The sequence below is a fragment of the Rhodnius prolixus genome, unplaced genomic scaffold (genome assembly GCF_049639745.1).
Source record: "Rhodnius prolixus isolate KJV_2025 unplaced genomic scaffold, Rpr scaffold_4, whole genome shotgun sequence".
Lineage (NCBI taxonomy): Eukaryota > Metazoa > Arthropoda > Insecta > Hemiptera > Reduviidae > Rhodnius > Rhodnius prolixus.
In genome coordinates this window covers 3,131,439-3,156,552 of record NW_027411614.1, presented here as the reverse complement: position 1 = coordinate 3,156,552, position 25,114 = coordinate 3,131,439, and the positions used below count along the sequence as shown (strand labels likewise).

Genomic DNA, 25,114 nt, shown 5'->3' with positions numbered 1-25,114 from the left:
TAATATATATATAGTGCTGTGTATATATAGAATTCAATAGCTATAAATGGAATTAGCTATGCACTAAGCAAAATCTATAGATATATCTGAAAAAGATAAAGTTATTTTTATTCGGCAAACTTCATGTAACTTTTTTGTTTTATTTATATATATATATACAATTTTCAGGCGGTGTTTTGGTTTTGTTGCACGAAAATCTGGAAGCAAAGCTGACAATCAGTGCCATATATTTGCAGAACTTGAACCTGAACAACCAGCTAACGCCATTGTTAACTTTGTGGCTAAAGTAATGATGAACGGTGGGACAAAATCCCATATTGTTTAATAATTTTCTACCTTTATTATTTTAATTTTATCTAAATAACATTTAACTATATATTTTATATATAGTTAAAAAATCATTGTAAAGTTATTAACGTTAATAATGCTCTAAACAAACAAATTCAGTTAAAAATGTAAGATTAAATTAATATAATAAATACGCTTAGAATATCGACTATTACTGTAGCTCTGAATTGAAAAAAACAAACCGACAAAACTTACAAAAAAAAACTAAGTAACGTTACCTTTACACTTGATTTGCTGTGCTGACAAATAATTATGTTTATTTTATTTGTGTAACAATTGCATTTTGAAATTCATTATATAAACAAACAAACAAACAAAAATTGTAGTGAACGTAAAAACGTATGTGTATGTAACAACTGAAATGAGTTTGTTCTGCAAACAAAAATTGTGAGTGTTAGATTTTTCTTGTTTCTATTTAGCGTTTCTCGTGTCAATTTTATTTTTTAGCAACTTTTTTTTTTTTAATATTAACCAAAAGATAATTGCTTTCATCATTAATTTTTATTTAAAAAAAAAAAAAAAAGAGATGTGCAAGTAGAATGATGTAGAAAAAAAGGTGCATATCGTTCTGTGGGCTCTAAATGTAGAGTAAAGGTGCCTTGGTCGGGAAATAATTGAAACGTTAGTAATAGTAAACATCGGCTATTGAAAGTATAATTTTCTGTTGTAGTTTAAATTAAAAAATAGAAATAAATTAAGGATTCACTTTATTTTAGTTCGTTAAAACACAAAACTTATCACGCATTGTAATATATTAAAATTTTGTGTACTAACGCTTTGATTTTTTTTTGTTTTTTTGTAATTAGTTAATATTGAATCTGAATATATATATATATATATTATTTTTTTCAAAAAATAAATTATATGAAATGTATCATAGATACTAATTATTTAAATAAATTACTGGATAATAATAATGGGTCACAAATAAGTATATTTATTTTGTTTATTTATAGAAAAAAAATAAAAAAAGAATGCAGGATTAATAATAACTTTATTACACTTTATAATTTGGGTTTTGTGTACATATTCGAGTCTCAGATAATCTTTTTTTCGTTTTAATATCACCATATCTTATTTTAAAATTATGTTAAATAGAAATTGATGTCTAAAACAACAACATCACAAGGTCAATATATCTAGATTTAATTAAGCTACACTATTAACTATGATAGTTGTCAAAAAAAAAAAAAAATCCTTGGAATCTGTTTCAATTAATAACGTAACAATTTTCGAAATTGGGTCGACCAATTTTCACTTCTAAATAAATTTTAAAAAAATATTGCTCAGAATAATCAATTAACGGGAGGCATATTATATAGTTTTAGAGAAATATATCAATGAAATTATATATAATAAATAATGTAGAGTAAATAATTAAAAAATAATTTAAAAAACAAAAAAATAGGGATTAATTGGATAAAGATACAAGAAATAAGCATACACTCCACTTATAATTCCTCTAATTTATTTTCAAAAAAATAAAAAAAGTTTCATCAGATTGTAAAATTAACAAATTGTAAATAAATTAATAAATAATACAAAGTTATCTATACATATAAATTATTAATTAGGTAAAGAATTGGCTATGGTCTGGACCTTCCAAATCTCATGTATCCATAATCATCAAATTTTTCATCAGAACCACCTCTTTTGCCGAACCTCATGTGGCCATATTCGTTAAATTGTCTTTTGTCTACAATATCTAATGGATCATCTTCTGCTGCAAACAATGCTGGTTCTGGTCTGATTCGGATCAATGATCTCCTTTCAGCTGGCTCAGCCAAACACATGAAGTGACTGTTCTCAATAAACATATAGACCCCAATTGCTAACAGTAATGTGATTAGGAAGCTGCTACCCATTATTATCTCTAAAATAAAAAAGTATTATTTTTTTTAAATATTACTTCAGATATATTACATGTATATACAAAATATATATTATTATTATTGTATGTACAAAAATAAATACAGGCACTGTTAAAGCGGTTGGTTGGTGAAGGGATTCCATAATACGTGCAAAGAGCACCCAGCTTCTAAGTAACAAACTTAAGTTTTTATTATTCTTTTTAAGTAATTCATATGATTATCTGTAAATCTCAAAACATTGATTTAACTTTGACGCATTTCTTCCAGTACTTTCTAGGGAGGAATGGTTAACTATGAATGGTTTGGGGTTTAACCCTAAACTTATTTTAGTTGTTCAACGGATGGACTTAAAGATGAAGCGGTAGTCTATTTTATGATTGGGGATCTTTTGATAATGCCCCTTGGAAGAGAGGTCCATTGTTTAAAAACTAAGATTTTTTAAGATCTACTGTAAGATATTGCATGAACAGCTCTTCGAGTCGTATGTTTCAAAATTAATGTACGGAATTTGAAATTCTTAACCCTGCAAACATCCCAGATATCGCTCCTTTGGATTACTCCTATTCTGCCGATCCGACTATTTATTTTGCAATGTAAAACCTTAACTAAAGAAAAAGTGATTGTGTTGAATTCTTTTTGGTGCAAAAGAAAAATTGTTAACAGAGGCGGACTAAGCTTGGAAGTATAAACTGGTAAGTCATCATTTTTAATACTCCTCAAAGTAAATCCACTATTCGCAAACACTAAATTTTTAGCCTACCCCTCATCACTGAAGAAATTTTTCTGAGACCATACTTGAATGCCAGGCTTTCCAAGTCACGTAGTAACTTTTCCTTTAACGTTAAATTCATCATTTACTTTGCTGTTTCCTTCCCATTTTAGCTGATCAGTTTTTTTATTTTTATAAATCATCACGTCTGACCAATTATTAAGTTTATAGATTGGTTTTTGATTATAAATCAGCACGTCTGACCAATTATTAAGTTCTATAGTAGCTAACTTCCCAATTTTAAAGCTTCTAGCGTTTGCTTAGAGTCAAATTTATTATTTGCAAATCAGACTCCTGGAGATTGAAAAAAATCAAAAGTATAAAAGGTAAGTTACATTGTCGGGAGAGAAATGTTCGCCCAACTTGATGGACTCACTCAACACAACAAATTTCTTGAAATTTATCAGTTTTGAGCACAAAATTATATTTTACCTATAGCAATTCATTTTAAGTATATTATACTGATTAAATTGAAATATTTTATATCTCTATGGCAATTTCTAAATAAAAAAAATACAACGAAGTACACAGAAAATTACTGGTTCCTTGAATTTTTAAATGTATACGTTTTCAAATTTGAAAGATACTGTTTTACATAAAGCATTAAGTCAGATTAATTGTAAAATAAAAAGCTGGAGTCAAGCAGTAGCATAGTTAAGATAATTTTTAAATAGTAAACATTTAGTTAAATATTTATTAAAATATAAAACTGAAATTGTAAATATATTTAGTAGAAATATTACCAAATTATAAGCTCTCTCCTTTAGTTTTCAGGAGGTCCTGGGGAGACTGAAGCTAGAAAACAAGTCCACATTTCCTTTTATACTTACTCGATATAATTTAGGGCAAAAAAACAAAACAGAAAGGAGGTACAAAAAAGTTATTAACATCACCTATCCCTCGGGAGTTGCCCTTTCCAAAGAACTCTGCCATGATGAAAGATTCTCTTATCAAATTATTTCAATAGAGGTGCCTGTCATTCAAAGTTGATTGAATTTACATAATTTTTACTGTTTTTGTGGTTTGAGTATTCATTGAACATTTTCTTCGAAACAAAATATTGCTTTAAAAGAAAACAGAAGATAAAAAATAAGAAAATTACCAAGAGTTGCCCATTATGTTATTATTAGACTGGAAATTGACGTTAGTGTTTCTTATTTAACAGAAATACAACTTTTACTAATTAAATTTTTTAATAATGAATTACACAAAAGTACGCATACTTCATTTAATACACCTTATGGTGCTGAAATTACCTAATATTTTTTTTTATAAATTTAAATATGCAGAATTATGATATTCCTTTTAATAATAATTTATAGTTACTTTATTTTTTGTTAACGATCAGATCGTTTAACAGGAAATTCTAGTTTTTTCTAAAACATCTTTATGACTCACAAAGTACTGAGTGACTGGTAAGATTCTAATTTTGATATTTTTAACTTACTATTAAGTGTCACATTCTCTTGGGCAAAACTTTTATTGGAATTGGTCTGATTCAAAGGGCGATGTCTGTTATATCTTACACCAACTAATCCACCGGATGCTCTTAGATTCCTCTCTTTTTTACAAGCTGTACACTGATCACAACAGTAACACATTTTATTTATATTAGTCCTGGAATATCTTTCAAGCTGCCCGGGATAATTATGACTTGTTTTTGTGCAGTAATAAACTTCTATAAAGTGATCATTTAAATTGATTACCGGCTGAAGTTGTTGTTCAACTTGAAATTCATTTTGATTTTGCCGATTTACACGCTCAACAATTATCACTGGCCTCGCACTGCTACAACGTGTTAGCGTAGTATTGTTTTGTTTTGGATAGTTCTCATTACTGGAGGTTCTTAGTCTTTGACGTCCTTGTGGAGGAGGAGTAAGTGGTCCTGTGGAAAGTACTCTGTAACCGTGTACTTTTTTTAACCACCTGTCCAAACTGCTCAACCACCTTCTTTCTGCCGGTTTATCTTCTATGTATCGTTTTGATAGCATTTTTAGACCAAAATGAATGTTAGAAAAAAAAACCTTATTTGGCAAACTCTCGTACAACACTAGTATCAAATAAAACCATAGTATACCGGAAACCCTTGATATGCCTGTCTGCATACGGCTTCTTTAAAAAAAAAAGAAGAAAATCCCATTATTCTTAATGCATTTGAAGTGAAAATAACAAAATCCCACTTTTCATCCGCATATCAAGTATTTCACTGGAGTTAGTTTATTTCAATTTGGTTAAAAATGTAATTGAAATCATAATTTTGTTTACTGATGAAACATCAAGCAAATTTAAAGATTTGTGCTATCAGCAACATGTTTATTTATTTATTTTTTTAATTACCTACTTTAACTGCAAAATTTTGTTTCAAGTCGATCAAATTTTATAGTAATTAATTAATATTAATGATCAGCTATTCCCAGTCTATTTCTGAACTCACAAATACTAGTTATCCAAATTACTAAAAAACTATTATGCGTAAATGTTAAGTTTTGTAGTGAAGTCCAGGGATAATTTACATAGTAGTTAGTCTGTTTTATTTCACAATCGGTAGGCCATACGTAGGATACCTATGAAATGGGTGCGTTGTTTTATACATGGATTCTTTTAGCTCCCTATGGATTTGTTCATTTCGCACAACAAAGGTAGGCGTTCCCAAAATTATTATCCTGATTACTTCGTTTTAGATGGTCTTGCAACTTATTCATTATGATCTTATTAGGCCTATTTCATGAGGGGCCACCAAAGTTATTTACTGTCTTTAGGGAAGTCTGGAGCTTTGCGTTTCAGTAGTGTTCTCGATTCATTAGAAGGTGGTGGTAAAAGATTTCGGTCCTAACAATTAGATTAAATTATGTGGAGTCCCCAGGTTAGTCTTACATCTGGTTCTAGAGTCTTGTGTAAACCGTGACATTTTAGTATTTGTCCGTTCTCATCAACTGTATGTCACTGATTATTTTCACTATATTTAGGGCAGTTCACTTAATACACAAAATTTTTTTCAGTAATTTTTGTAATTCGTTGCAGTTTTGGATCAGTGCAATTTTATAAATCTAAATTTTGTGGGAGTTTAAATTTTTTGATCAGTTAGATGTATGTTTTAGACAAATAAGCATTATTTTATCCAATATTTGGTTAGGAAGAAAACTCCTTCATTGGTAGCTGAAGCTAGAAGATATTTACATATTACTTACTTTCTTAGAGTTATTACGTACTCCTTAACTTTATTGTTTCACAATTTTTTGTTTTCTTAGTAATCTTGACCTCATCATCGTTAGCTCTGCAAGTTTCTTTTCTACTACTACTACTGCTTCTACAGACTTAGAGTCTTCTAAAATGCATTTTTGAATTATTGATTTCTGGTACTGTTATATTAAATTCAATTTAAAAATGTTAAATTGCTCTCTCTCACGAACATGCACATACACCTATCTCTATGTACGCTCCAGGTTCTTTGTAAACATTTGTATATTTTAATAGAGGATAATTTTTTCTAGAAGAACATTGTTTTCTAATTAGGTTTTAACAAAAAAAAAATTATATAATACTGCTAGCTTATAATATTTTCAAGTTATGGTGATTTGCCATGTTAAGGTTAAAGTGATTTTTTTAATGAGGTTGACATTACTGCAAATTTTTGATAATAAGTATGAGTAAACAGTGATTGTCCCATAAGTAGGAAGAGGTTATTGCCGTAATAAGTAATAATCTCAAAGTTTTTTTAACATTCTGGCAATTATCGTTAATAGTAAGTTCTAATAGAATAGAAAATAACCTTAATTAATATGGGCGAACAAAAGCTGGAATTTTCTTGCATGTCAGAAGATCCTAATGTGGCAACATTTGAGGCGAAAATAAAGGAAAAAATCTATGAATTACAAATCAAAAGGGTCAGGAAATATTTTGTTTATTGCAAATTGAAAACATTATAAATTATAACTTTTAATAAAATATTTTATAACTTGAAGAATACACTGTCTGAAGTTCGAACGAAACTGCACCAAGAATTTCTTGAAAAACACAATCTGGAATTATCTTTAGAAAAAGCTACAAGAGAATGCGAGGAAATAAGAATACAATTAGATGTTGCAATTAAAGCTGCAAGGCATGGAGAATCCGAGAGAGCAAACAATAGGGAAGTTTTAGCTAGACAAAGTGTGCAACTAGAGGCAACGGTTAAAGATAGAAACTTTTTACAAGAGCAAATCAGGAATCTGCAGGTACTAAAAATGTCTTTTAATAAAATTATTTAAATATTTTTGCTTCAATTTCCAAGTATAAACATTCTTTTAATAGTGATAATGACGTTATGTTAATACATAGTAAAAAAAACATGCTTAATAAATAATTTTTATAAGGGGTTATTTAACAGTTAAATCAAAAGTTGTACATAACTTGATAATTACAAGATCAGCAACTTAAAATTTCAAATTTTAAATAGTAGGGAAAAACTTAGCTTGGATGACAGGTAAGATTGGAGACCTTTCCAATGATATAAGCCACCATTGGGTGAAAATCGGAATAGGAATGAAAATAGAGATGTTCAAAATAAATAACCCAATGGGAAATAGGTTAAGGAGGTAATATTGAGGTAGAGGGCCAGAGTTCGAATCAAGAAGAAAAAAGGTCCCCTTAGATTTGTTGGTCCCTAACCTCTTATAACTCACTGCTTATGGATAGGGTTGTCGGTGACCAAAAAAACCGCACGGAGGAACATTATTGAATGCAGGAAGATTGAAATTATGATTGATAAATTTAAAGCACAAGACAAATGTTTTCCTTATCTTTTTACTTTTTGCTCAGTAAGCTTAAGCAAGTTTCGTGTCTTGTGAAAGAGCGCATCAAAAGAATAGGCCAGGGAAATGAAGAATCATTAGTGGGATTAGTTGTCAGGAGTAGGTCCCATTAAAATGGATCTAATCAGACAGCTTTTAGTGACGCATAGAAGTGACAAGGAAAGAAAAAGAAATTAATTCTTTTCTTCTTAGCTTTACTCGTTTTCAGGTAATTTCGGACATTCTTATCTAGCTATTTTAATGTATCCATTTCGATCCTGCTTCCATTAAGCCAAAGCCTACCGTGCCTTCTTCTTCCTACTGAATAGTCACTTTAGGCGCGTACACACAAATCATTTAATAGTTAGCCATCTTGAGATAATGGTGTGGATGTTAGTGGTGTGGCTATGAAGCGTGGATTTGTATGTAGGAGATCCCTAGTTCGAATCCTGCGGGCACCTACCTTATTTTGGAACTTTATAATTACTATTTGCTCCTTTAATTATTATATTAATAATGAAATAAATTTGAAACACAACGTTAAATGAAAATACCATCAGCTAGAAAATAGTGATCTCCAACGCCAACTAGACCAAGCTGATGAGAAGGTAAAAAGTCATCAACATTTACAAGAAACTTGCAAAATTAAAGAAACACAATGGAGAACATATTTTGACACACTTCAAAGGTAAATATCTTACAAGATTTAAAAAAATTATAATAATAAAATAAGCTTAAATTTGACTATCATAATTTTCTGACATTTTTTTTAACTTTTTCAGCCAAATTAAAGCATTAGAACAGACTCACGCTAAACTGAAAGAAATGTCTTGTAGTGCTATAGAAGTTAGTAGAAAAGCAATATTTCAATTATCACACGAAAAACACAATCTAAAGGAAGCTCTTGCAGATAAAAACAAACTGCAGGATAAAGTTCTGTCACTTTCTAGTACGTTTATAATTATAATTTATAAATCCTTGGTCAGCCGGGATATAGTTTGACAATATAAAGTAAGTAGTGTTCAAATAACCTGCTAATACTTATTTGTGAGCATAAAATATAAATTACTAATGGGCGCTAGGGCCATGGATCCAGGGTCTGAGTATATTTTCCTCTCTTGGGTGATAAGACCGGTTTATGCCCTGGATAGTGCGCTCTTATTCTGGATAGAAGGCAGCAATTCCAAAAAACTAGTCCATTGGGTATTGTTGTTGTAATTGTGATGAATAGTAAAATTTTGTAGGAAACATTAGTAAGAGCAGTTATTTATTACTTGAAGCTACTTTTAAAAGTTACTTTTCTTTTGATAAAGAGCAAAAATATAATTTATTTACAAGTGCGAAGTTATACGTAGCCAAAAATTTGTTCATTCAACTATACAGAAAGTACGTAAAAGTATTTTATTTTTCTAGGTGAACTGGAACGATGTATGCGGGAAGCCAAGGAAACAACTGAGTTGAAAGATAGTACTGTATTTTACCTTGAAGAGGTTGTTTTTCCTTTCTTTTATTTGTTTATTTCTCTAATATAGTTGACAGTGTGAAATAGATACTTAGATATTATAAATATATATTTTTTAAATATTGATACAAATGTTAAATGTCACATTCTTTTATAATTTTAAATTTTTATTTTAAAATTTTAAGTGGGGAAACGCCCAACAGCAAATGGAAGCAAAAACTCAGGAACAAGAAAAGGAGATAGTCCGTTTGCAGAATTCTTTGAGCGCATCTTTAGCAACAATCTCACAATTGCAGATATCTGAGAGTGCCAAGGATGAAAAAATAAAGTATCTAAACATTTTTATGTAACTGTAGGATTTTGTTTAAATATTTTTTAATTTCCTGAATGATACTAAGCTCAATAGAAAGTCTTAATTTTTAAAGTTTTTAATGTGTGCTCTTCTTTTCGAGTAAGATTGGCGTACTTCATCAGAAGCTTCTAATGAGTTAAATCTTTTGTACGTTATTAAGTATACGTGGGGCAACCCATCAAGAAGGCAGCTTTAGACGCCATTACAGTCATCTGATTGTAACCACAACAAAGTATAACCTCTACAGGGGTCAAACTTCTCTCACAAGTTTGTGACGAAGCGTTTCGCAAACGGGAAGAGGGTATTCACGTAATAAAACCAATCGAGCAGCTTTCAGAACAATCTTAGAAATAGAAAAGGAAAATATGTATCTATTTAAAACGTACGAATTTGACGGTGGCGAAGTTACATATATGTAGGTAGTGTTACTTTTACTACCTGCCATGCCTGTCTGTGGTTTTAATTACTGAACTTGTTTAGTTAAATTCAGTATTTGTAGTTCTTATTGCAATTGTGAAATAACTTAATTGCATACACGAGGAGGGAGGGAGAGAGAAAATTATTTTTCGGCAGGTTTTTTAATTTTATTTTTACTTTTTTTTTATAGGAAGTAATGCAAACAGTCAAATTTTCATCTTTAATACATGTTTTGACATCCCTTGTGTGACTGAGTTGGAAAAATTGGTTTTAAAAGCAGACAGGTGATGTTTGTAATCGAAAAATCGTAAGACGACTGTTGTAGCAATTATTATTTTATTTCAAATTGGGAATTCTACTTAAAATATTGAAATGGATTTTTTCATATCTTTCCGACAATTAAAAGTTCTTCATCGATTTTCTATGAACTTGGTAAATTCATTGCATAGATGTAGATCTAAAACTATTATTTGAAACATTTTCGTAAGGAAACTCCATTAAGGTCACTTCTTGAGGTGCGGTGACATATCTTTCCAAAGTGCCACTTAAGTTTACGTATTTTGTGATTTGGTAAGTTTCAAATTTTTAGAAAATTCTTCAACCTGATTTATCCATTTATAAAAATTGTAAAGAGACGTTTAGCGATTTTAGGATGAACCTGTATTGAAAATAATATTAATTTAATACAAATAAGTTGAAGGAAAAATACCTTATTATAAGAGCAAGTCTGTATGTTCATACTAGATTATTTTCATATTTAGGCGGCCTATTTATGATGAAAAATAGATTTTAGAGTGTGATCATTACAATATTTTTTTTTATTCCATTATTTAGGAGTGTTTGAAAAGAATTTTCTTAGAAGGTTCATCGCTTTATCTACCCTCCTATTGTAACTACAGTCCTAACGTTATTTTAATTATTAATCGTTTTATCTTACAATTCCAGTAACTCATGAGCAAACTTATATACACACTTCTGTTTCTAACCCTACTCACATACCATCAGTTCAAGATTTCTTCTAAATACTCCACATCGGTTCTCAGAAGACATCATTTTCCTCATTTTCTTTATTCGTGTTGGTTATTTTATTGTTGTAAAAAACAGTCAACTTTAAACTTCTAGCTTCTCCATATTTTTTTCATTTTGAAGCGCTTTTCTTTTTTTCACGTACTTACATAAGTTTATGTCTCAGTATTCACAAGCTCCAGGGTTGTTAAACATTTATTGTTCAAAGTAGGAATAATTATATTTAAATACTAATTATGAACTTTGTTTGCAGATCTTTAGAGAGTGAACTAGAAGAAATGAAGTGTAAGAAAGTAATGAAAATGGAAAGTTCTAAACAGTGTGATTTTGAATAATTTCTTGCATTTATGAACGATTATTTTCCACATTTTTGTACCGAGTGAGTCAACTCCGATGTATTATACTGTTCTCATAAGTTTTTTGTGTGTTAAGATTTTGTTTTTCTGAATAACACACTACTGTGTAGTGTGTCTTGTTTTTAAGTCTCCTGGAAAACCAAAAGAATTGCTGCACCCACTTGTTTTGTTGACACGCATTGTTTCATAGACACGCTTATTTGATGATAATTATTATAATAAAAACAAAAAGTTCAGAGATGTACTTCTTTGATTGGTGAGAATGGTTCTTGAATTCGTAAGTAGTTTCTTAAATTAGTAGACAAAAATTTCTCTCTGTTAATACAATTTTAATGGAAGCTTCGACGATTTAAATTTCAGCCTATGTTCAGATAAAATTGTACCATATTAACAAATAACATCCATCTTGGAAGTAGTTTATGTCTAGTTTTTATTGGCCTTCCTAAAGTTCATAAGGAACAGATGGTGCCTACTATGAGCCATTTGCCTTACTTTCTAACCTTCACTAAGTAATTCTTTATAGGTTGACAGCGTAAATTGCAAGTGGTTTTTTTAATCCCTTCTGCTTTCCCCAAGTGTGGAACCAGAGGGTAAATAATCACCCCCGATAATTGGTCAAATAAATCTTTTTTTCTGTGCGTTTTTACGCAGTAACCAGTGCTTGTTTTTTGAAGTAAAATTTTAAAAGACCTTTATTTACTTCATTAATAGGAAGAAAGAATATTCTCTTCATTTTCTAAGTACGAATCAAACTTATTTTCCAAAAATTAGGTTTCTACCGATATCACTGATCGTAATGCTGTCAAATCCTCAATACTTATGGCTGCTTCAATATTAATAATGTATCTAAGGATAAGTTAATTAATAATAACGAGCGAACTCCATTTACCAACCCCGAACAACCCACTAAATTAACTTCTTCTCACCAATCGTTCTGGTCCCTTCACTGGTTATTTCACGTATTTCAATGTCGTAATGGTCTGGTCGTGCGGTTAAAATAATCTGCAACTTATCCGTACCATGCTTAATAAGTAATTATCCCATTCTTTGGATTCCAGCACATCATACATAAGGAGAATAAATAATCAGATAAAACACAAATCTAAAATCACAAGTAATTGCCAACAGACAATAAACTTTCTTAATTATACATATTAAATTTTGAAAAAGTTAAATAACAAAATAAATAAATTGAATAAAGCATTAAAGAGTTCATGGAGGCATGAAATAATTTTCAATTTAAGAAAGCCTTTTTTAATTTAATGATTCATACTTATCTTCATATTAAGGAAGTTGTTATTGCAGAAAGATAACGCTTTGTAATATTTTTGATAGACTACAATAATTTTTTTCATTTTATTCAACAATTTTTTTATTTCTATTCCTAATTTTCGTCTTCAAATACCACTGATATAAAGAAGAGAATAATATAGGATGATTTCATGTGTTTTTTTTTTAATTGTAATGATACTTGTTAAAAAAAAATATTTTTGGTCAGTTTTATGTTGTAATTTTTAAGTTAGGTTTACAAGTCGGTATTATGCAAAAGTTAAACAGCAATAATTTTTATAAAAAGAAATATAAGAGCGAATTAATGATGCCACTTATTTTATATTATAAACTATTTGGTTTAAAACTAATCAAGGAAAAAAAAAAAGATGTTTAAACTGCCAAATGTGTACAGAGCAAAAGATACTTCTCTCTTTATATGTAAATACAATAAAAAACTTATCCATTTATAAGGAATCTATTTATTTAGATTTTTTTAATTTTAACACGGAAAATTCGATGTTTCTGCCCTATTAAAAAATAGAAAGAAAACGACGAATGAAAATTTCTTGGTTTGCTAACTCATTAGGATTGAGCATAAGATAGAAAACTTTACTTCATAAAAATAAGTCTCTATTAGAAATTTAACTGATTTAAGACATTAAATATTTACATTGCAACCTTCATTACATAGTTTAGGGAGTGCTTACGAGGAGACAAAAATATCATGTGTAAGGAAAAAGGATAGAAAAACAAGCAGTTAGAGGCGCAAGTTAGAGAAGGACATGTTTAATATTTTTATGTCAGTAGGGAAAGGAAAGATCACAGAAGCTATGTTATTTCATGGCAGGGTGGGTTAGTATGACAATCTGAAATGGAGAGGAGGTTCCGCAGACAGTTTGAATAAAGAAGTGTACGGAGATTATGGAAGCTATGTCATGGAGAAATTTGTTCTGTGTTGTCTGGAAATTCTTGGTGGTCAGTTCCTAGGTGGAAAAGGCGTAGAAAGACATTGGCATTGCTGGAGTAATAGTGAGTAATTAAGGAAGGAAATAAGTCAAGGATTATTTTTACACTTGCATGAAATCTTTTAGTTTTATTTTATTGCTATTATTGTATGTAAAGATTCGTTTAGGACATTTAGTTCGCCTTGTTTACTTCTCTCTTTTCGTCGAATTGCTGTAATTATTGCATTGATTGTTTCAAATAGCCACGACAGAATTTGACAAGGTAGATACGCTTAAAGTTGAAATTTGGTTTAAGTGCCAAATTTCGTTTTTTTTTTTTATTTAACCAGGGAAGTCACGTAACCAACCCGATTCGGTTGTGTACTGTACAGTACTTGTAATTTATGAACGAGGTATGACAGAATAAAAACCGTTAATTATGGTAAACTTATTGCCAGCAATATTTATCAAAACCCAAAGTTCAGAAAAAACTCAAAACCGGTCGATGATCAAGAATTAAATGAAATCAACATGGAACAAAATCTTAATTTCAATAAAATAGGAAAAAGAGAACAGAAGAGTAATCATGGATGCAGTAGACCTATTTTGTTTATAAATTTTATTTTTTCTATACCTAATTGTTAATTTTATAGTGCGAAGATTACAGAATTATAATAATATAGATAGATTTTGTCTGTATTGTTATCAATTTAAATTTGTTATTTCAAACTTTTATCTTATTGTTATATCAAATAAGTATGTGGTCCTTTTTAAGTACGTTTGAATTTTTTTGTGAAGTAAAAGTTGCCGCTCTTTTCATAACGGGCATCGAATTGGCGCCTAGTTATAGAAAAAAATAGTGCCTTTAGATTGAGAAATAATATAGTTTTGCGTGAAGATCGAATATTTAGGTTTTAATTAAAAATTTTTATTTTTGTGAAACTTGATATTACTTTCGAAAATTTTAGTTCTTATAGAAATTTGGTACTTATGACTACTGTCAATTAACTCAGTTGGGCATCTTATTTTGTTAAAGTTGCAAACCATAGATTTTCGCTTATAGCAAAATATAATTTGATGTTATTTTATAATTATCTTTATTGGTTAAAGATAAACAAAGTAATAAAGGCTTAATTTTGCATGGCGGATGGATATCCAGACCCAGACGTCCTTGAAGCATATGGCGAGTGCCGGTTACTGAATGACGACAATAAGCTGGTGCAGCAAATATTAAATTAGAAAGTGTTTCATTCTAAAAATGATGCTCAAGATGAACGTCGAAGCATCGGCACAGTTAATTCAAATTCTTGAAAAAACTATTTCTCCAGGTAAGTGAAAATAAAGCCACTTAAACCTTTTTAACACTTTATATTGCACAACTTAGTTTATGGCCTTTGAATGTATATGGCTGAATTGTTATAAATAATAACTTTTAAATACTTAATTAAGTTTCTTTATAATCTAGGTTATAATTATGTGATGAAGTTTGTTTAATAATAAATTATTCTTAAATAAACGTGTTTTAGGTTAGAACATGGCACGTTAGGTTTTATTAGCTTGTAATTTCAATTCCTGTTAATTTTGGCTTTAATATGCTTAAATAGTATCCCTTATAAAATACGTTTGTTTTGGTAGTTGCTTTTTTTTTCTTTCCCTTAAAGTGAAATTCGTCATGTTTCTTATAATTAAAGAAAAATTCTCTTCGTTTTAGATAAAAATGAATTGGAAGCAGCTCAGAACTTTTTGGAGCAAGCAGCCCAGACAAATCTGGTGAGTATTGCCCTTAGTTTTCTTTTTCAATTGACATAATTTTAAATTGTAACTTCTTCGAACAAGCTTTAGCCATCAAAATTTAAGTTTGATTTAGTTATTATTTGCCGTTAAATATAATTTATTTATTTATTGATACAGGCTGAATTCTTGAAAGCTCTCTCCGATGTATTATACCATGGAAGTAACAGCCAAGTTGCCAGAATGGCAGCTGGTCTCCAACTCAAAAACAATCTTACTTCAAAGGATGCTGAAATTAAGACGCAGTATCAAAGAAGATGGTTGGCTTTTCCAGAAGAAACAAGATTATACATTAAGAAAAATGTTTGTAGTTGGATTTCACATTTCCTGTTAATTTACAAATTTCTGTTCGATATATAATTGAGTTTTCATAACACAGATTATAGGTGCACTGGGGACGGAACTTACTAGGCCAAGTTCAGCAGCACAGTGTGTTGCTTGTGTAGCTGTTGCAGAAATTCCAGTAAATCAATGGCCTGATGTTATAGCGGTCCTAACGAATAATGTTGTGAATACTAATGAAATGATGACTGAAGAAGCTAATCAGATGATGAGAGAAGCATCTTTAGAAGCAATAGGATATATCTGCCAGGATGTGGTGGGCTAATATTCATCATTGATCATGCCAAATAACTCAATTTTTTTTTTTTTTACACTAACTTTTAATTTTTCATTTAATAGGATCAAGATGACCTAGCTATTCAATCCAATCAAATTTTGACTGCGATTGTTCATGGTATGAGAGTATCCAACAATCATGTACGGTTAGCTGCAACCAATGCTTTACTCAATTCACTCGAATTTACTCGACTAAATTTTGAACAGGAGGTAAATTTTGATCTGACCACTGTTTTGCTTTATGAATGTCGTCATAACATACACAGTTTTGTTAATGTTTCTATTCAGGTGGAACGCAATTATATTATGGAAGTTGTCTGTGAAGCCACTCAGTCAGAAGATACTCAGGTTAAGGTTGCTGCATTACAGTGTCTTGTGAAAATAATGACATTGTATTATCAATACATGGAACCTTATATGGGCCAGGCTTTATTTCCGGTTAGTTTCACTTTCTGTTTAGTTTTGGTTTCCAAAATGATGTGTCATTATTTTTAAATGTTCTTTCTTCTTTTTAATTAGCAATTGATCAGTTACTGTAACAATGAAGATCGTTAAACATTATTTTGTTAGCGTTTCTTTATTTTTTGATTTTCGATTTTGTTCTTTTACCGAAAATATAGCTTTTGAGTTTACTTGAGTAAAAAAAAGTGGCGAACCCAATTTATTGATTTTTTTTTCAGTTTTCTTAAAGTTTGCTCTTTAAATTTTATTTAAACTTGGTATCCTACCTGTAACATTATTACTTATTTGAAACTTATTCCACTTTCATTGAAATATATGGTTTTAAGTAGTAAGTAACATTGTAGGAATTAAATATGTAATAAAAATTTCAAATTTACATTACTAACACATTTTATTGTCATTAGCTCAAGCGAAAAGATGCAAATTATTTAATTGCGACTATACAAACAGGCTTTTTCTATAATTTTGTAGGAAGACTCCAAAAGTTTCATTAGTAATGTTTGTTAGGTTTTCAATTTAGAAAATATTTATTTTTGAGGAGTTAAAGAAGAGCTCTCGTTTCCTTCACTAGTATCACTTTATAGTAGTTATTGTTTAATCCTAAAGGGAACTAACTTTTCATCTTTCGTGGAACATTTAATTACGAAAATTAATGTAAGTGAAAGCCTAACGAGTTTTCTTAGCATTTTTTTTGTTTGTAGTAGAAGCTTAAATTTCGGATTCGCTAGGATTTCTTTGTTTTTCAATTTAAGGCGTGACCTCTATCTGAGGTAATTGCTTAAAGTCTTATTTATTATCTATTTTCCCTTCTTTCAAATATACATAATGGTGTTTTCTTTTAATAACTCAGTTTGTTTTTTGCTTCACTTTATTCCTTAAAAGAAAAACTTGCTGATTTTTTTTTTTTATAAAAATTTAAGTTCTCCTAATCTTAAGATATTGACTACTGTCAAATTTTATTTTTGAGCCCCGCTTAATCTAACTTTTTTAAAAATTAATATTCTCTCTTTAATATTAGATAACCTTAGAGGCTATGAAGTCGGAAGTAAATGAAGTTGCATTACAAGGAATAGAATTTTGGTCAAACGTAAGTGATGAAGAGGTAGATCTTGCATTAGAGGAATCAGAAGCAGTAGAATTAGGTCGGCCTCCTACAAGAGTTTCCAGGTATTATGCAAAAGGTGCTTTGCAGTATTTAGTCCCAGTTGTGCTATCGAAATTAACAAAACAGGTGCGAATCATCTAGATATATATATATATATTTTATTTTTTTTTTTTTGCACTGAGCTTTAATAAAATAATGCAAAAATTGAATTTTTTATTCTTCCAGGAAGAATTTGATGATGAAGATGACTGGAATCCAAGTAAAGCTGCAGGTGTCTGTCTAATGTTGTTAGCTACCTGTTGTGAAGAAAACATAGTACAATATGTACTACCTTTTGTACAGCAGAATATAAAGAACAGTGATTGGCGATATAGAGATGCAGCACTTATGGCTTTTGGTAAAATATAGTTTAAACATTTAATAGTGTGGATAACAAAAATAATTCTTCGTTTGGAAATGTTTTAATAAGTTTATAATTTTAAGGTTCCATCATGGGTGGATTGCAACCTACCACTTTAAAACCTATGGTTGAGCAGGCAATGCCTACTTTAATTCAGCTAATGTATGATACATCTGTCGTTGTGCGCGATACCGCAGCTTGGACTTTTGGTAGAATTTGTGAAATTGTACCTGATGCTGCTACAAATGAAACATACATTAAACCATTGTTAGAATCACTTTTAAATGGTTTGAAGGTACTTTTTTTTCTGGCCCATAATTATTTTAGGGATGTAAAGATATAAGACTATTTATTTATTTATTTATTGTAATACTATTTAGTCCGAACCAAGAGTCGCCGCTAATGTCTGTTGGGCATTTACCGGTTTAGCAGAAGCAAGTTATGAACAGGTAGAAGTTCAGGAAGATCAAATTCAACCTGAGACCTATCTTTTGTCCCCTTATTTTGAATTTATTGTTTCACGGTTATTGGAAACAACAGACAGAGTTGATGGAGCTCAGGTATTTGATTTTTTTTACGTTATTGCTAAAGTCATTAAACAATTCTTTATTGATTGTTATGCTTTTATCATGGTTTTATTATTTATGTTTAGGCAAATTTAAGATCTGCCGCTTACGAAGCATTAATGGAAATGGTGAAAAATTCACCCAGAGATTGTTACGAAACCGTTCAGAAAACAACATTGGTTATCCTGCAGAGACTAAATCAAGTACTAGCTATGGAACAGCAAATTCAAAGTCATTCCGACAGAGCTCAATTTCATGATTTGCAAGGGCTTCTTTGTGCCACTCTCCAGGTAAATGGGTTTTCCAAATTACATTTGAAGATTTGTCGTAGATATATGATTAGTGTGCTTATGGTCTCTAATTCTGATCGAGTTTGGATTTCATCTTGTTAAAAGAGTTTGATCCGTCTATCTCGTCTTGAAGATGAGAAAAATCTTTTATTAAAACTTTTAGAGACCTGTATAAACTTGCGAATTAATCTCAACCTAATGAAAAAATTTAAATTTATTATTAGTACAATTTTAAATAACTGTTACGGTCAAAAATTGTTAAAAATATTCAATTCACAAACGAACGTTAGAATTTTGTTGTTAAATGTAGGTATGTAATTAACATAATAAAATTCATTAAAAATAGTGCTAATATCCGTTCTCGAACCGCTCAGTTCTTTTTCAAGATGGTTTTGCTTAAGTACGGTTAAAAAATTGGTTTTGTTTTGATTTTTTGTATTAATTTGATACATCTTTTCTTTTTCTTGTAATTTCTATCTTATTTGCATGGTTTTAATAAAAATGGCCAGACATTTCTTTATAGTTTGATTTACAAGGTTTTCTAAACAATAATTATGTTCAAATAAGCAAACGAAGCGACGACAGTTAATGTTACAAGTTACTCAGCAACTGTGTACTGAATAATTACTAAGGTATAATATTGCAAAAAAAACAATTACTACAACCCATAACCTGACTAAGTGGATGCCAGCAATGCAGGCTGTCCACATCATTTACCTACAAACCAAATTTCCAATTAGTCTTTTTTATAATTTTTAAAATTAACACAATAACAATCGTAATTTTTAAACTTCCAGAGTGTACTGAGAAAGGTTACCCCCACGGATGCACCGCAAATATCAGATGCAATCATGAACGCCTTGCTACAGATGTTCACTTCAAACTCTTGTAAATCAGTACAAGAAGATGCCCTTATGGCTGTATCGACACTTGTGGAAGTTCTTGGAGAGGGATTTAATAAATACATGCCTACATTCAAACCATTCCTTTGTATGGCGCTTAAAAATCATGCAGAATATCAGGTATTTTAAATTGCAAATATGTAAAAAAAAAAGTTTTTGGGGTTTAATTGTATTGACACGAACCTTAGGATATAAGTCGTCTTTCTTTATGATTATCCGTTATAGATCATTTTAATCATGGTGTCCTATGTAAAGATTATGAGAGGATATGTATGTTATGCTAATAACATAGAGGTATTTTTTCTTGCAAGGCACATCGTTTCTTAGATTCGTTTTTAAAATATTATGTTCTGATTTTTTTAAAAAAAATACATGAACCTTTATAGAACTTAGGGGGACATAAAAACTTGAAAGGGCCGTTTATAAACTTAAAAAAAGGGTTGCCCTTTGTACTTCCATGTTCTAAAATTTAGTAGTAATGTGGTACTGGCTTTAATCAATGCATTTTTATTACTTAGTTCGATTTGTGAAACAGGTTTGTTGTGCGGCAGTAGGAGTGACAGGAGATATTAGCCGATCATTAAAAAATAAGATCTTACCTTATTGTGATGAGATTATGACTTTGATGTTAGAAAACTTAAGTGTAAGTTAATTTAATTTTTTTAATCAAAGCAATCTATATCATCTGTATTCGAAGTTTAGCTATCTTGTAACATTTTTTTTTTCTTCTTAAAAAAAGGCTTTATCTATATAGATAAACAAATATTTGTTTTCTTTTAGGACAATTCCGTACATAGATCAGTTAAACCAGAAATATTATCTGTATTTGGTGATATTGCATTGAGCATAGGCCCTGAATTCAAGAAATACATTGATGTAGTAATTCAAACACTTATTCAAGCTTCCACTCTTCAAGTTGATCAGGTAATTGTTTAGGATATTTTTATTTTTGAATCAAACTTATTCATACTCTATCTTCTCCCACGTTTCAGTTTCTTATGATTAGAACCATTTTTAGGATAAATTAAATAATAATAATATAAAAAACATTTTAAACAATTTAAATATAAACTCAGAAGATAAACTAACGTTCCAAAAGTAATAAATTTCTAATTTTCTCACTTTGAGAGGGAAGTATCAAGTATGCAGATTATCTGTCAGTTTTTCTCAGTCTTGACAACTTTAAGCAAATTCAAAGTGGAGATAATTTTAATATTTATAACCACAAAATGTCATTGTACTAGAAAACCATAAGTACCTTAGGACGAAAAAGTCTTTCGATTTGGGGTAATAAACAAAAAAAAAATCCTTTATCGTTAATTTTTTAATGATTTAACATATTATCCTTAAAAAGTGATTATTAGAATGAACTATTTTAGTTCATACTTGTTTAATTCTTTCCAGTTTTCAGATTATACTTTGTTTTTTTACAGTTTGACTTTGATATGGTCGACTGGTTAAACGAATTAAGGGAAGGAATTATCGAAGCTTATTCAGGAATTATTCAAGGTCTTAAAGGTGATGATCCTAATAATCCAAGTCAAGATATAGTTTTGCTGGAACCTCATCTACAGTTTATTATTCAATTTATTACTATAATCAGCGCTGATACTTCTAAAAATGATACTATTATCGGAGTTTCTGCAGGACTTATTGGGTAAGTTAATCAGTATTATTGAATTTCTTAAACGTATTAATGCATTAGCGAAGTGTTGTCTTAATTTTTTTATTTTTTGTAATTTTAAAGGGATCTATGTTCGACTTTTGGATCAAAAGTAATAGGCATGTTGGACACTGACCCAATTAAAAGTCTTCTCGCTCAAGGTAGACGATCCGGGGTTACAAAGACTAAAAATATTTCCATGTGGGCTACAAAGGAATTAAAGAAGCACAAAACTGACAATTCTAGCTGGTAAGTTTTTAATTTTGTTTGGACAATTGTTATTGTTGAAGAATGAACCAGTCTATCATAATTCCCTCTTTTTATTTTTATCAGCTGTTTTACTTGGCCCTCTTTTTGAAATTAATGAAATTTCATTATATCTTAGTAGTTATTTCGTATTTAAATTCGCCTCCTTAAAATTGTACAAAAATGGATAAAAAAAATTGTCACACGCAAAAATCTAACTCAATTTTCATCTATTCTAAGATAATATCTGTACAAGATGCTAGATTTAGATTTTATGTTGTTAGGTCACAAGAATATAAATACAATATTGATTTATATTAGAAAGTGAATGATGCAGGGCCAGCATAGATAAATTAATATGTAATTATTTGGGTTTAGGGTATCCACGAGCTTTAGCTCAACGTAAAACAGTCTCTCTTCATAATTATGTTGAATATTTCACTGACAATTTGATTCGTTAAACAGAATTCCACTTCTAAGTCATTCTGAAGCAAGGTTTCTAGCATCTCTCAATGGTTTTCGACATGAGTTAACCTAGAGCTCTGAAGTAATGGAAAAATATAGGAACAATATAAAGTTCTTTGGGGCACTTGGAGTGCCGAGCTGGTGGCTTCTGAGAAAGCGGGCGAGCTCACTACATTGGGATCTTCGATACTGCTCTGAAACTTCGAAGCAACAGTTGCCGCTGGTTTAGTAAGAATCACATTAAGTAACAGAGTTGACATGGGAGAGAAGCATTGTAGAAGTAGTTATCCATGGGATTTGGCAATGATACGCAAAATTTCTACTCTTCCTGAGTAGGATGGAATTGAGAACTTTGGCAGGTGTGTAGGCGATGTACCACCACTTAGATTAGAATGCCCGCTCACCATCTCACAGGTTTAGCATGTCTTCAGAAGAATGTCATTCAAAACAGGCTTACTCTTCTGAGTAGAGAATGCTTGGGGGATTCGTTGCTAAGAGCTATTTTCTATATTGACAGAGCAGGGGAGGATTCAAGCTGCGAGAGGGAGCTTGTTTGGAAAGACACTTAGGGTATTTTTTTGTAAGAGCTACTTTAGCACTAGCCAACGATTAAGCAAATTTTAGAGCTTAATTCAGGGTAAAATGGGTTTTCATTGTGACATGGTGTGTTGTTATCACAGTAGCATCCAAGGCTTAGATGGAATATTTTACCTCCTGGAGGTGTACTTTAAAAAGTCCTGATTAAACATCTCTTATTTTTCATCCACTTCCGATTTTGAAGATGATTTCACCATACTATTTCTTCGGCAACTCTGTTTTATTCTTTTTAAAATAGAAATCGATGAATTTAACATTTGTCTAGTGAAGCTAGAAGAAAAAAAAATATCTGTAGTTTTAATTGAGAATCAATATTTCGTATACGTTCGTAAAAAATTAAATTTTTTGATTTATAATTGGTTGGGATTCAGTCAGCTAATCGTAACGCCAATTTTCGCCATCTTCTCGGTAAATTAATTTTCTCCAAGATGTCATTACGCGGGAAGGTTTGTCAATTCAGTATTGACATCAGACTGAAAGATACTTTGTCACAGTTGCTATATTTGAATTTTTTGCATTTCCTGCTGTGATTTGAATGTATTGGTCGGAGTAAAAAAAAAAATAAATTAAACTTTACAGACCTTTTCCTTTTAGGGAAATTGGATTAGTCACTTCTTATGTCGTAAGTATTATAATATAAGCCAACGTCGCCTTGAGGGAGATAGTAAATTTGCTGAAAGTTAGAGAAAAATTGCAGTTGTGATTTTTTGACTGAATCCTCGCTACTATTAATCCCCAAATGCTTTTTTAACCAATTATAAAATTGAATAAACCTATAGTACGTAGATAAATTCAAAATTAAAATTTAGAAATTACATATTCCTTTTTTTCCCTCTTTGCAGATTGAATTTAGATACTAGAAAATCAAGGCCGACTATCATAATCCTACTTTTTGGTTATCTTCTGGAAAATTGCGCACCCCAGTGTGAACTGATCGTGGGAGCTGTCGAAGGGAGCTATTTGGTGTGCCCAAGGGATGATAGAGGCTGAGCAAGTGGTGTCATCAAAAAGTGTGCAGAGAATTCATTTAAAAAAAAAAATTAAAAAAAAATAAATGTTGACTGTGAGAGACATTTGTGTATGGGAAGACTGAGAGTGTATGACTCATCTGTGATTTACGAGGGGCCCCCCGACTCTTCTATTCAATTTTCACCACCCTTTTCTATTGTGACCAAACTGCTTCTCCGTTATTTATATTTAACAAAACAAAATAATCAGTCTATCTGGAATTTTAATTAAAATAAAACTAATTTAAAAAACATATCTAAAACTTTTGAAAATTGTAAATTTAAAAAAAAAACAAAAAATTCGGTTACCAAGAGAGCTGAGAAGTGCTATTTGTTCATTTTTGAGGTACTTCACTCCTTGAAGCTGAAACATTTCGATGGAAGTGCCTTTAAGAAAAAAAAAAAATTAAAAAATATATTTATTGAGTCTGCAGTAAATGTCAAGCTCAGGTTATCTTATAAAAAAACAAAAACCTTTCATGACAAGGTTTTTATATTTCGAAAAAATATATATAAATATTTATTCACAGGAATGTCAACTCAAAATTATTGTTATCTGTGAATTTAAGATAAAATTTAGGCTATAACAGTGAATTAATGAAACTAAAATGTTTTGTAACTAGCAATACAGGAGGGAAATCAAAATTTTATTTTGTCTTCTTCCTGTTTCAGTGAAACTTCTGATTTTATCTTGACTAAAATTTATGTTTATTTTTATTTCTTTTTTTACAATATCTGTGATGAAGCATTCTTATTAATTTTTTATTTTCCCTTCATGCTTAAGTTATATTCAGTTTAATGAGGTAAAATGATTTTTTTAATCGCTGATTAAAAAAATAAACAATATATGAGGTGTATATTTTATTAACATTAAAATTAGAGTTGTTTTTTTTTTTTAACTATTGCTTAGATTTTGAACCGGAGTTTTGTTGGTTACAGATGTTGACAATCTTATTTTATGTATATATAATAGCTTCGTAAATATTTAGTTTTGTTCCACATTTAGTAACATGGTTTGGGAAACAATTCTGAAACATTTAGAACATTTTTGCAATAATTTTTTCTTTGAAACTTTGCCGTATGGTCGTTAAAACATATAACCAACAGAACAAAGTTCAAAATGTAAATCGAGAACAAAACAAAAAAAAAGTCAAAACGCGAATCAACAATTATTATTTTATAGATATAGTTAAAACTCTTGTACACTTAGTAAGTTCCTCAAACACAATTTTATTTTTTATTGAATAATTGAATAATCTAGTTGATGTACCAAAAATATGTATAGTACAAGGCACTGTTATGACCTGGGCAAACGACATAACTTGTCGAAGAGGTATTAAATAAATAAATTTAAAAAAAAAAAAAAAACTGTGATCATGAAGTGTGTGTGCACAAAAAAAAAAAAATAATAATAAT

The 25,114-nt window shown here is 30.1% G+C and overlaps 4 protein-coding genes across 21 annotated transcripts in view; 3 read left to right on the top strand and 1 right to left on the bottom strand.

Annotated features, from left to right (window-relative positions):
* Positions 1–1,733, top strand: part of by (focal adhesion protein tensin) — a 572,440-nt gene extending 570,707 nt beyond the window's left edge. For all 16 annotated transcript variants that reach the window (XM_074132644.1, XM_074132635.1, XM_074132643.1 and 13 more), the window contains one exon: positions 169–1,733. In XM_074132644.1, coding sequence (XP_073988745.1) covers positions 169–325 — 157 coding nt within the window. In that variant the 3' untranslated portion in view covers positions 326–1,733. The remainder of the gene's footprint in view (positions 1–168) is intronic.
* Dsk (Drosulfakinin) lies at positions 847–6,549 on the bottom strand. Of its 2 annotated transcripts, none has more exons than XM_074132677.1 (4): positions 6,409–6,549; positions 6,177–6,313; positions 4,436–5,100; positions 847–2,221 (listed from the first exon to the last, which is right to left on the bottom strand). In XM_074132677.1, the coding sequence occupies exons 3-4, from the start codon at positions 5,091–5,093 to the stop codon at positions 1,935–1,937; spliced, it is 945 nt and encodes a 314-aa protein (XP_073988778.1). In that variant the 5' UTR covers positions 5,094–5,100; positions 6,177–6,313; positions 6,409–6,549; the 3' UTR covers positions 847–1,934. The 2 variants fall into 2 exon arrangements, with proteins under 2 accessions (XP_073988778.1, XP_073988777.1); XM_074132676.1 differs by having other exon boundaries at positions 6,399–6,539.
* Positions 6,550–6,623: 74 nt separating this feature from the next.
* Positions 6,624–13,120, top strand: LOC141456536 (uncharacterized). The gene is made up of 7 exons (XM_074132674.1): positions 6,624–6,872; positions 6,951–7,202; positions 8,318–8,445; positions 8,540–8,706; positions 9,171–9,247; positions 9,405–9,547; positions 11,268–13,120. The coding sequence occupies exons 1-7, from the start codon at positions 6,768–6,770 to the stop codon at positions 11,347–11,349; spliced, it is 954 nt and encodes a 317-aa protein (XP_073988775.1). The 5' UTR covers positions 6,624–6,767; the 3' UTR covers positions 11,350–13,120.
* A 1,588-nt stretch (positions 13,121–14,708) lies between these two features.
* On the top strand, positions 14,709–25,107 carry Fs(2)Ket (Importin subunit beta Fs(2)Ket). 2 transcript variants are annotated; one of them, XM_074132654.1, is made up of 17 exons: positions 14,750–14,914; positions 15,298–15,356; positions 15,498–15,680; positions 15,757–15,975; positions 16,059–16,205; positions 16,284–16,433; positions 17,476–17,688; positions 17,788–17,959; positions 18,046–18,257; positions 18,343–18,522; positions 18,615–18,818; positions 19,616–19,840; positions 20,256–20,363; positions 20,501–20,644; positions 21,154–21,377; positions 21,468–21,632; positions 23,534–25,107. In XM_074132654.1, coding segments are annotated over exons 1-17 (2,676 nt in total). In that variant the 5' UTR covers positions 14,750–14,844; the 3' UTR covers positions 23,535–25,107. The 2 variants fall into 2 exon arrangements, with proteins under 2 accessions (XP_073988754.1, XP_073988755.1); XM_074132653.1 differs by lacking the exon at positions 23,534–25,107 and having other exon boundaries at positions 14,709–14,914; positions 21,468–21,636.
* Positions 25,108–25,114: the final 7 nt, after the last annotated feature.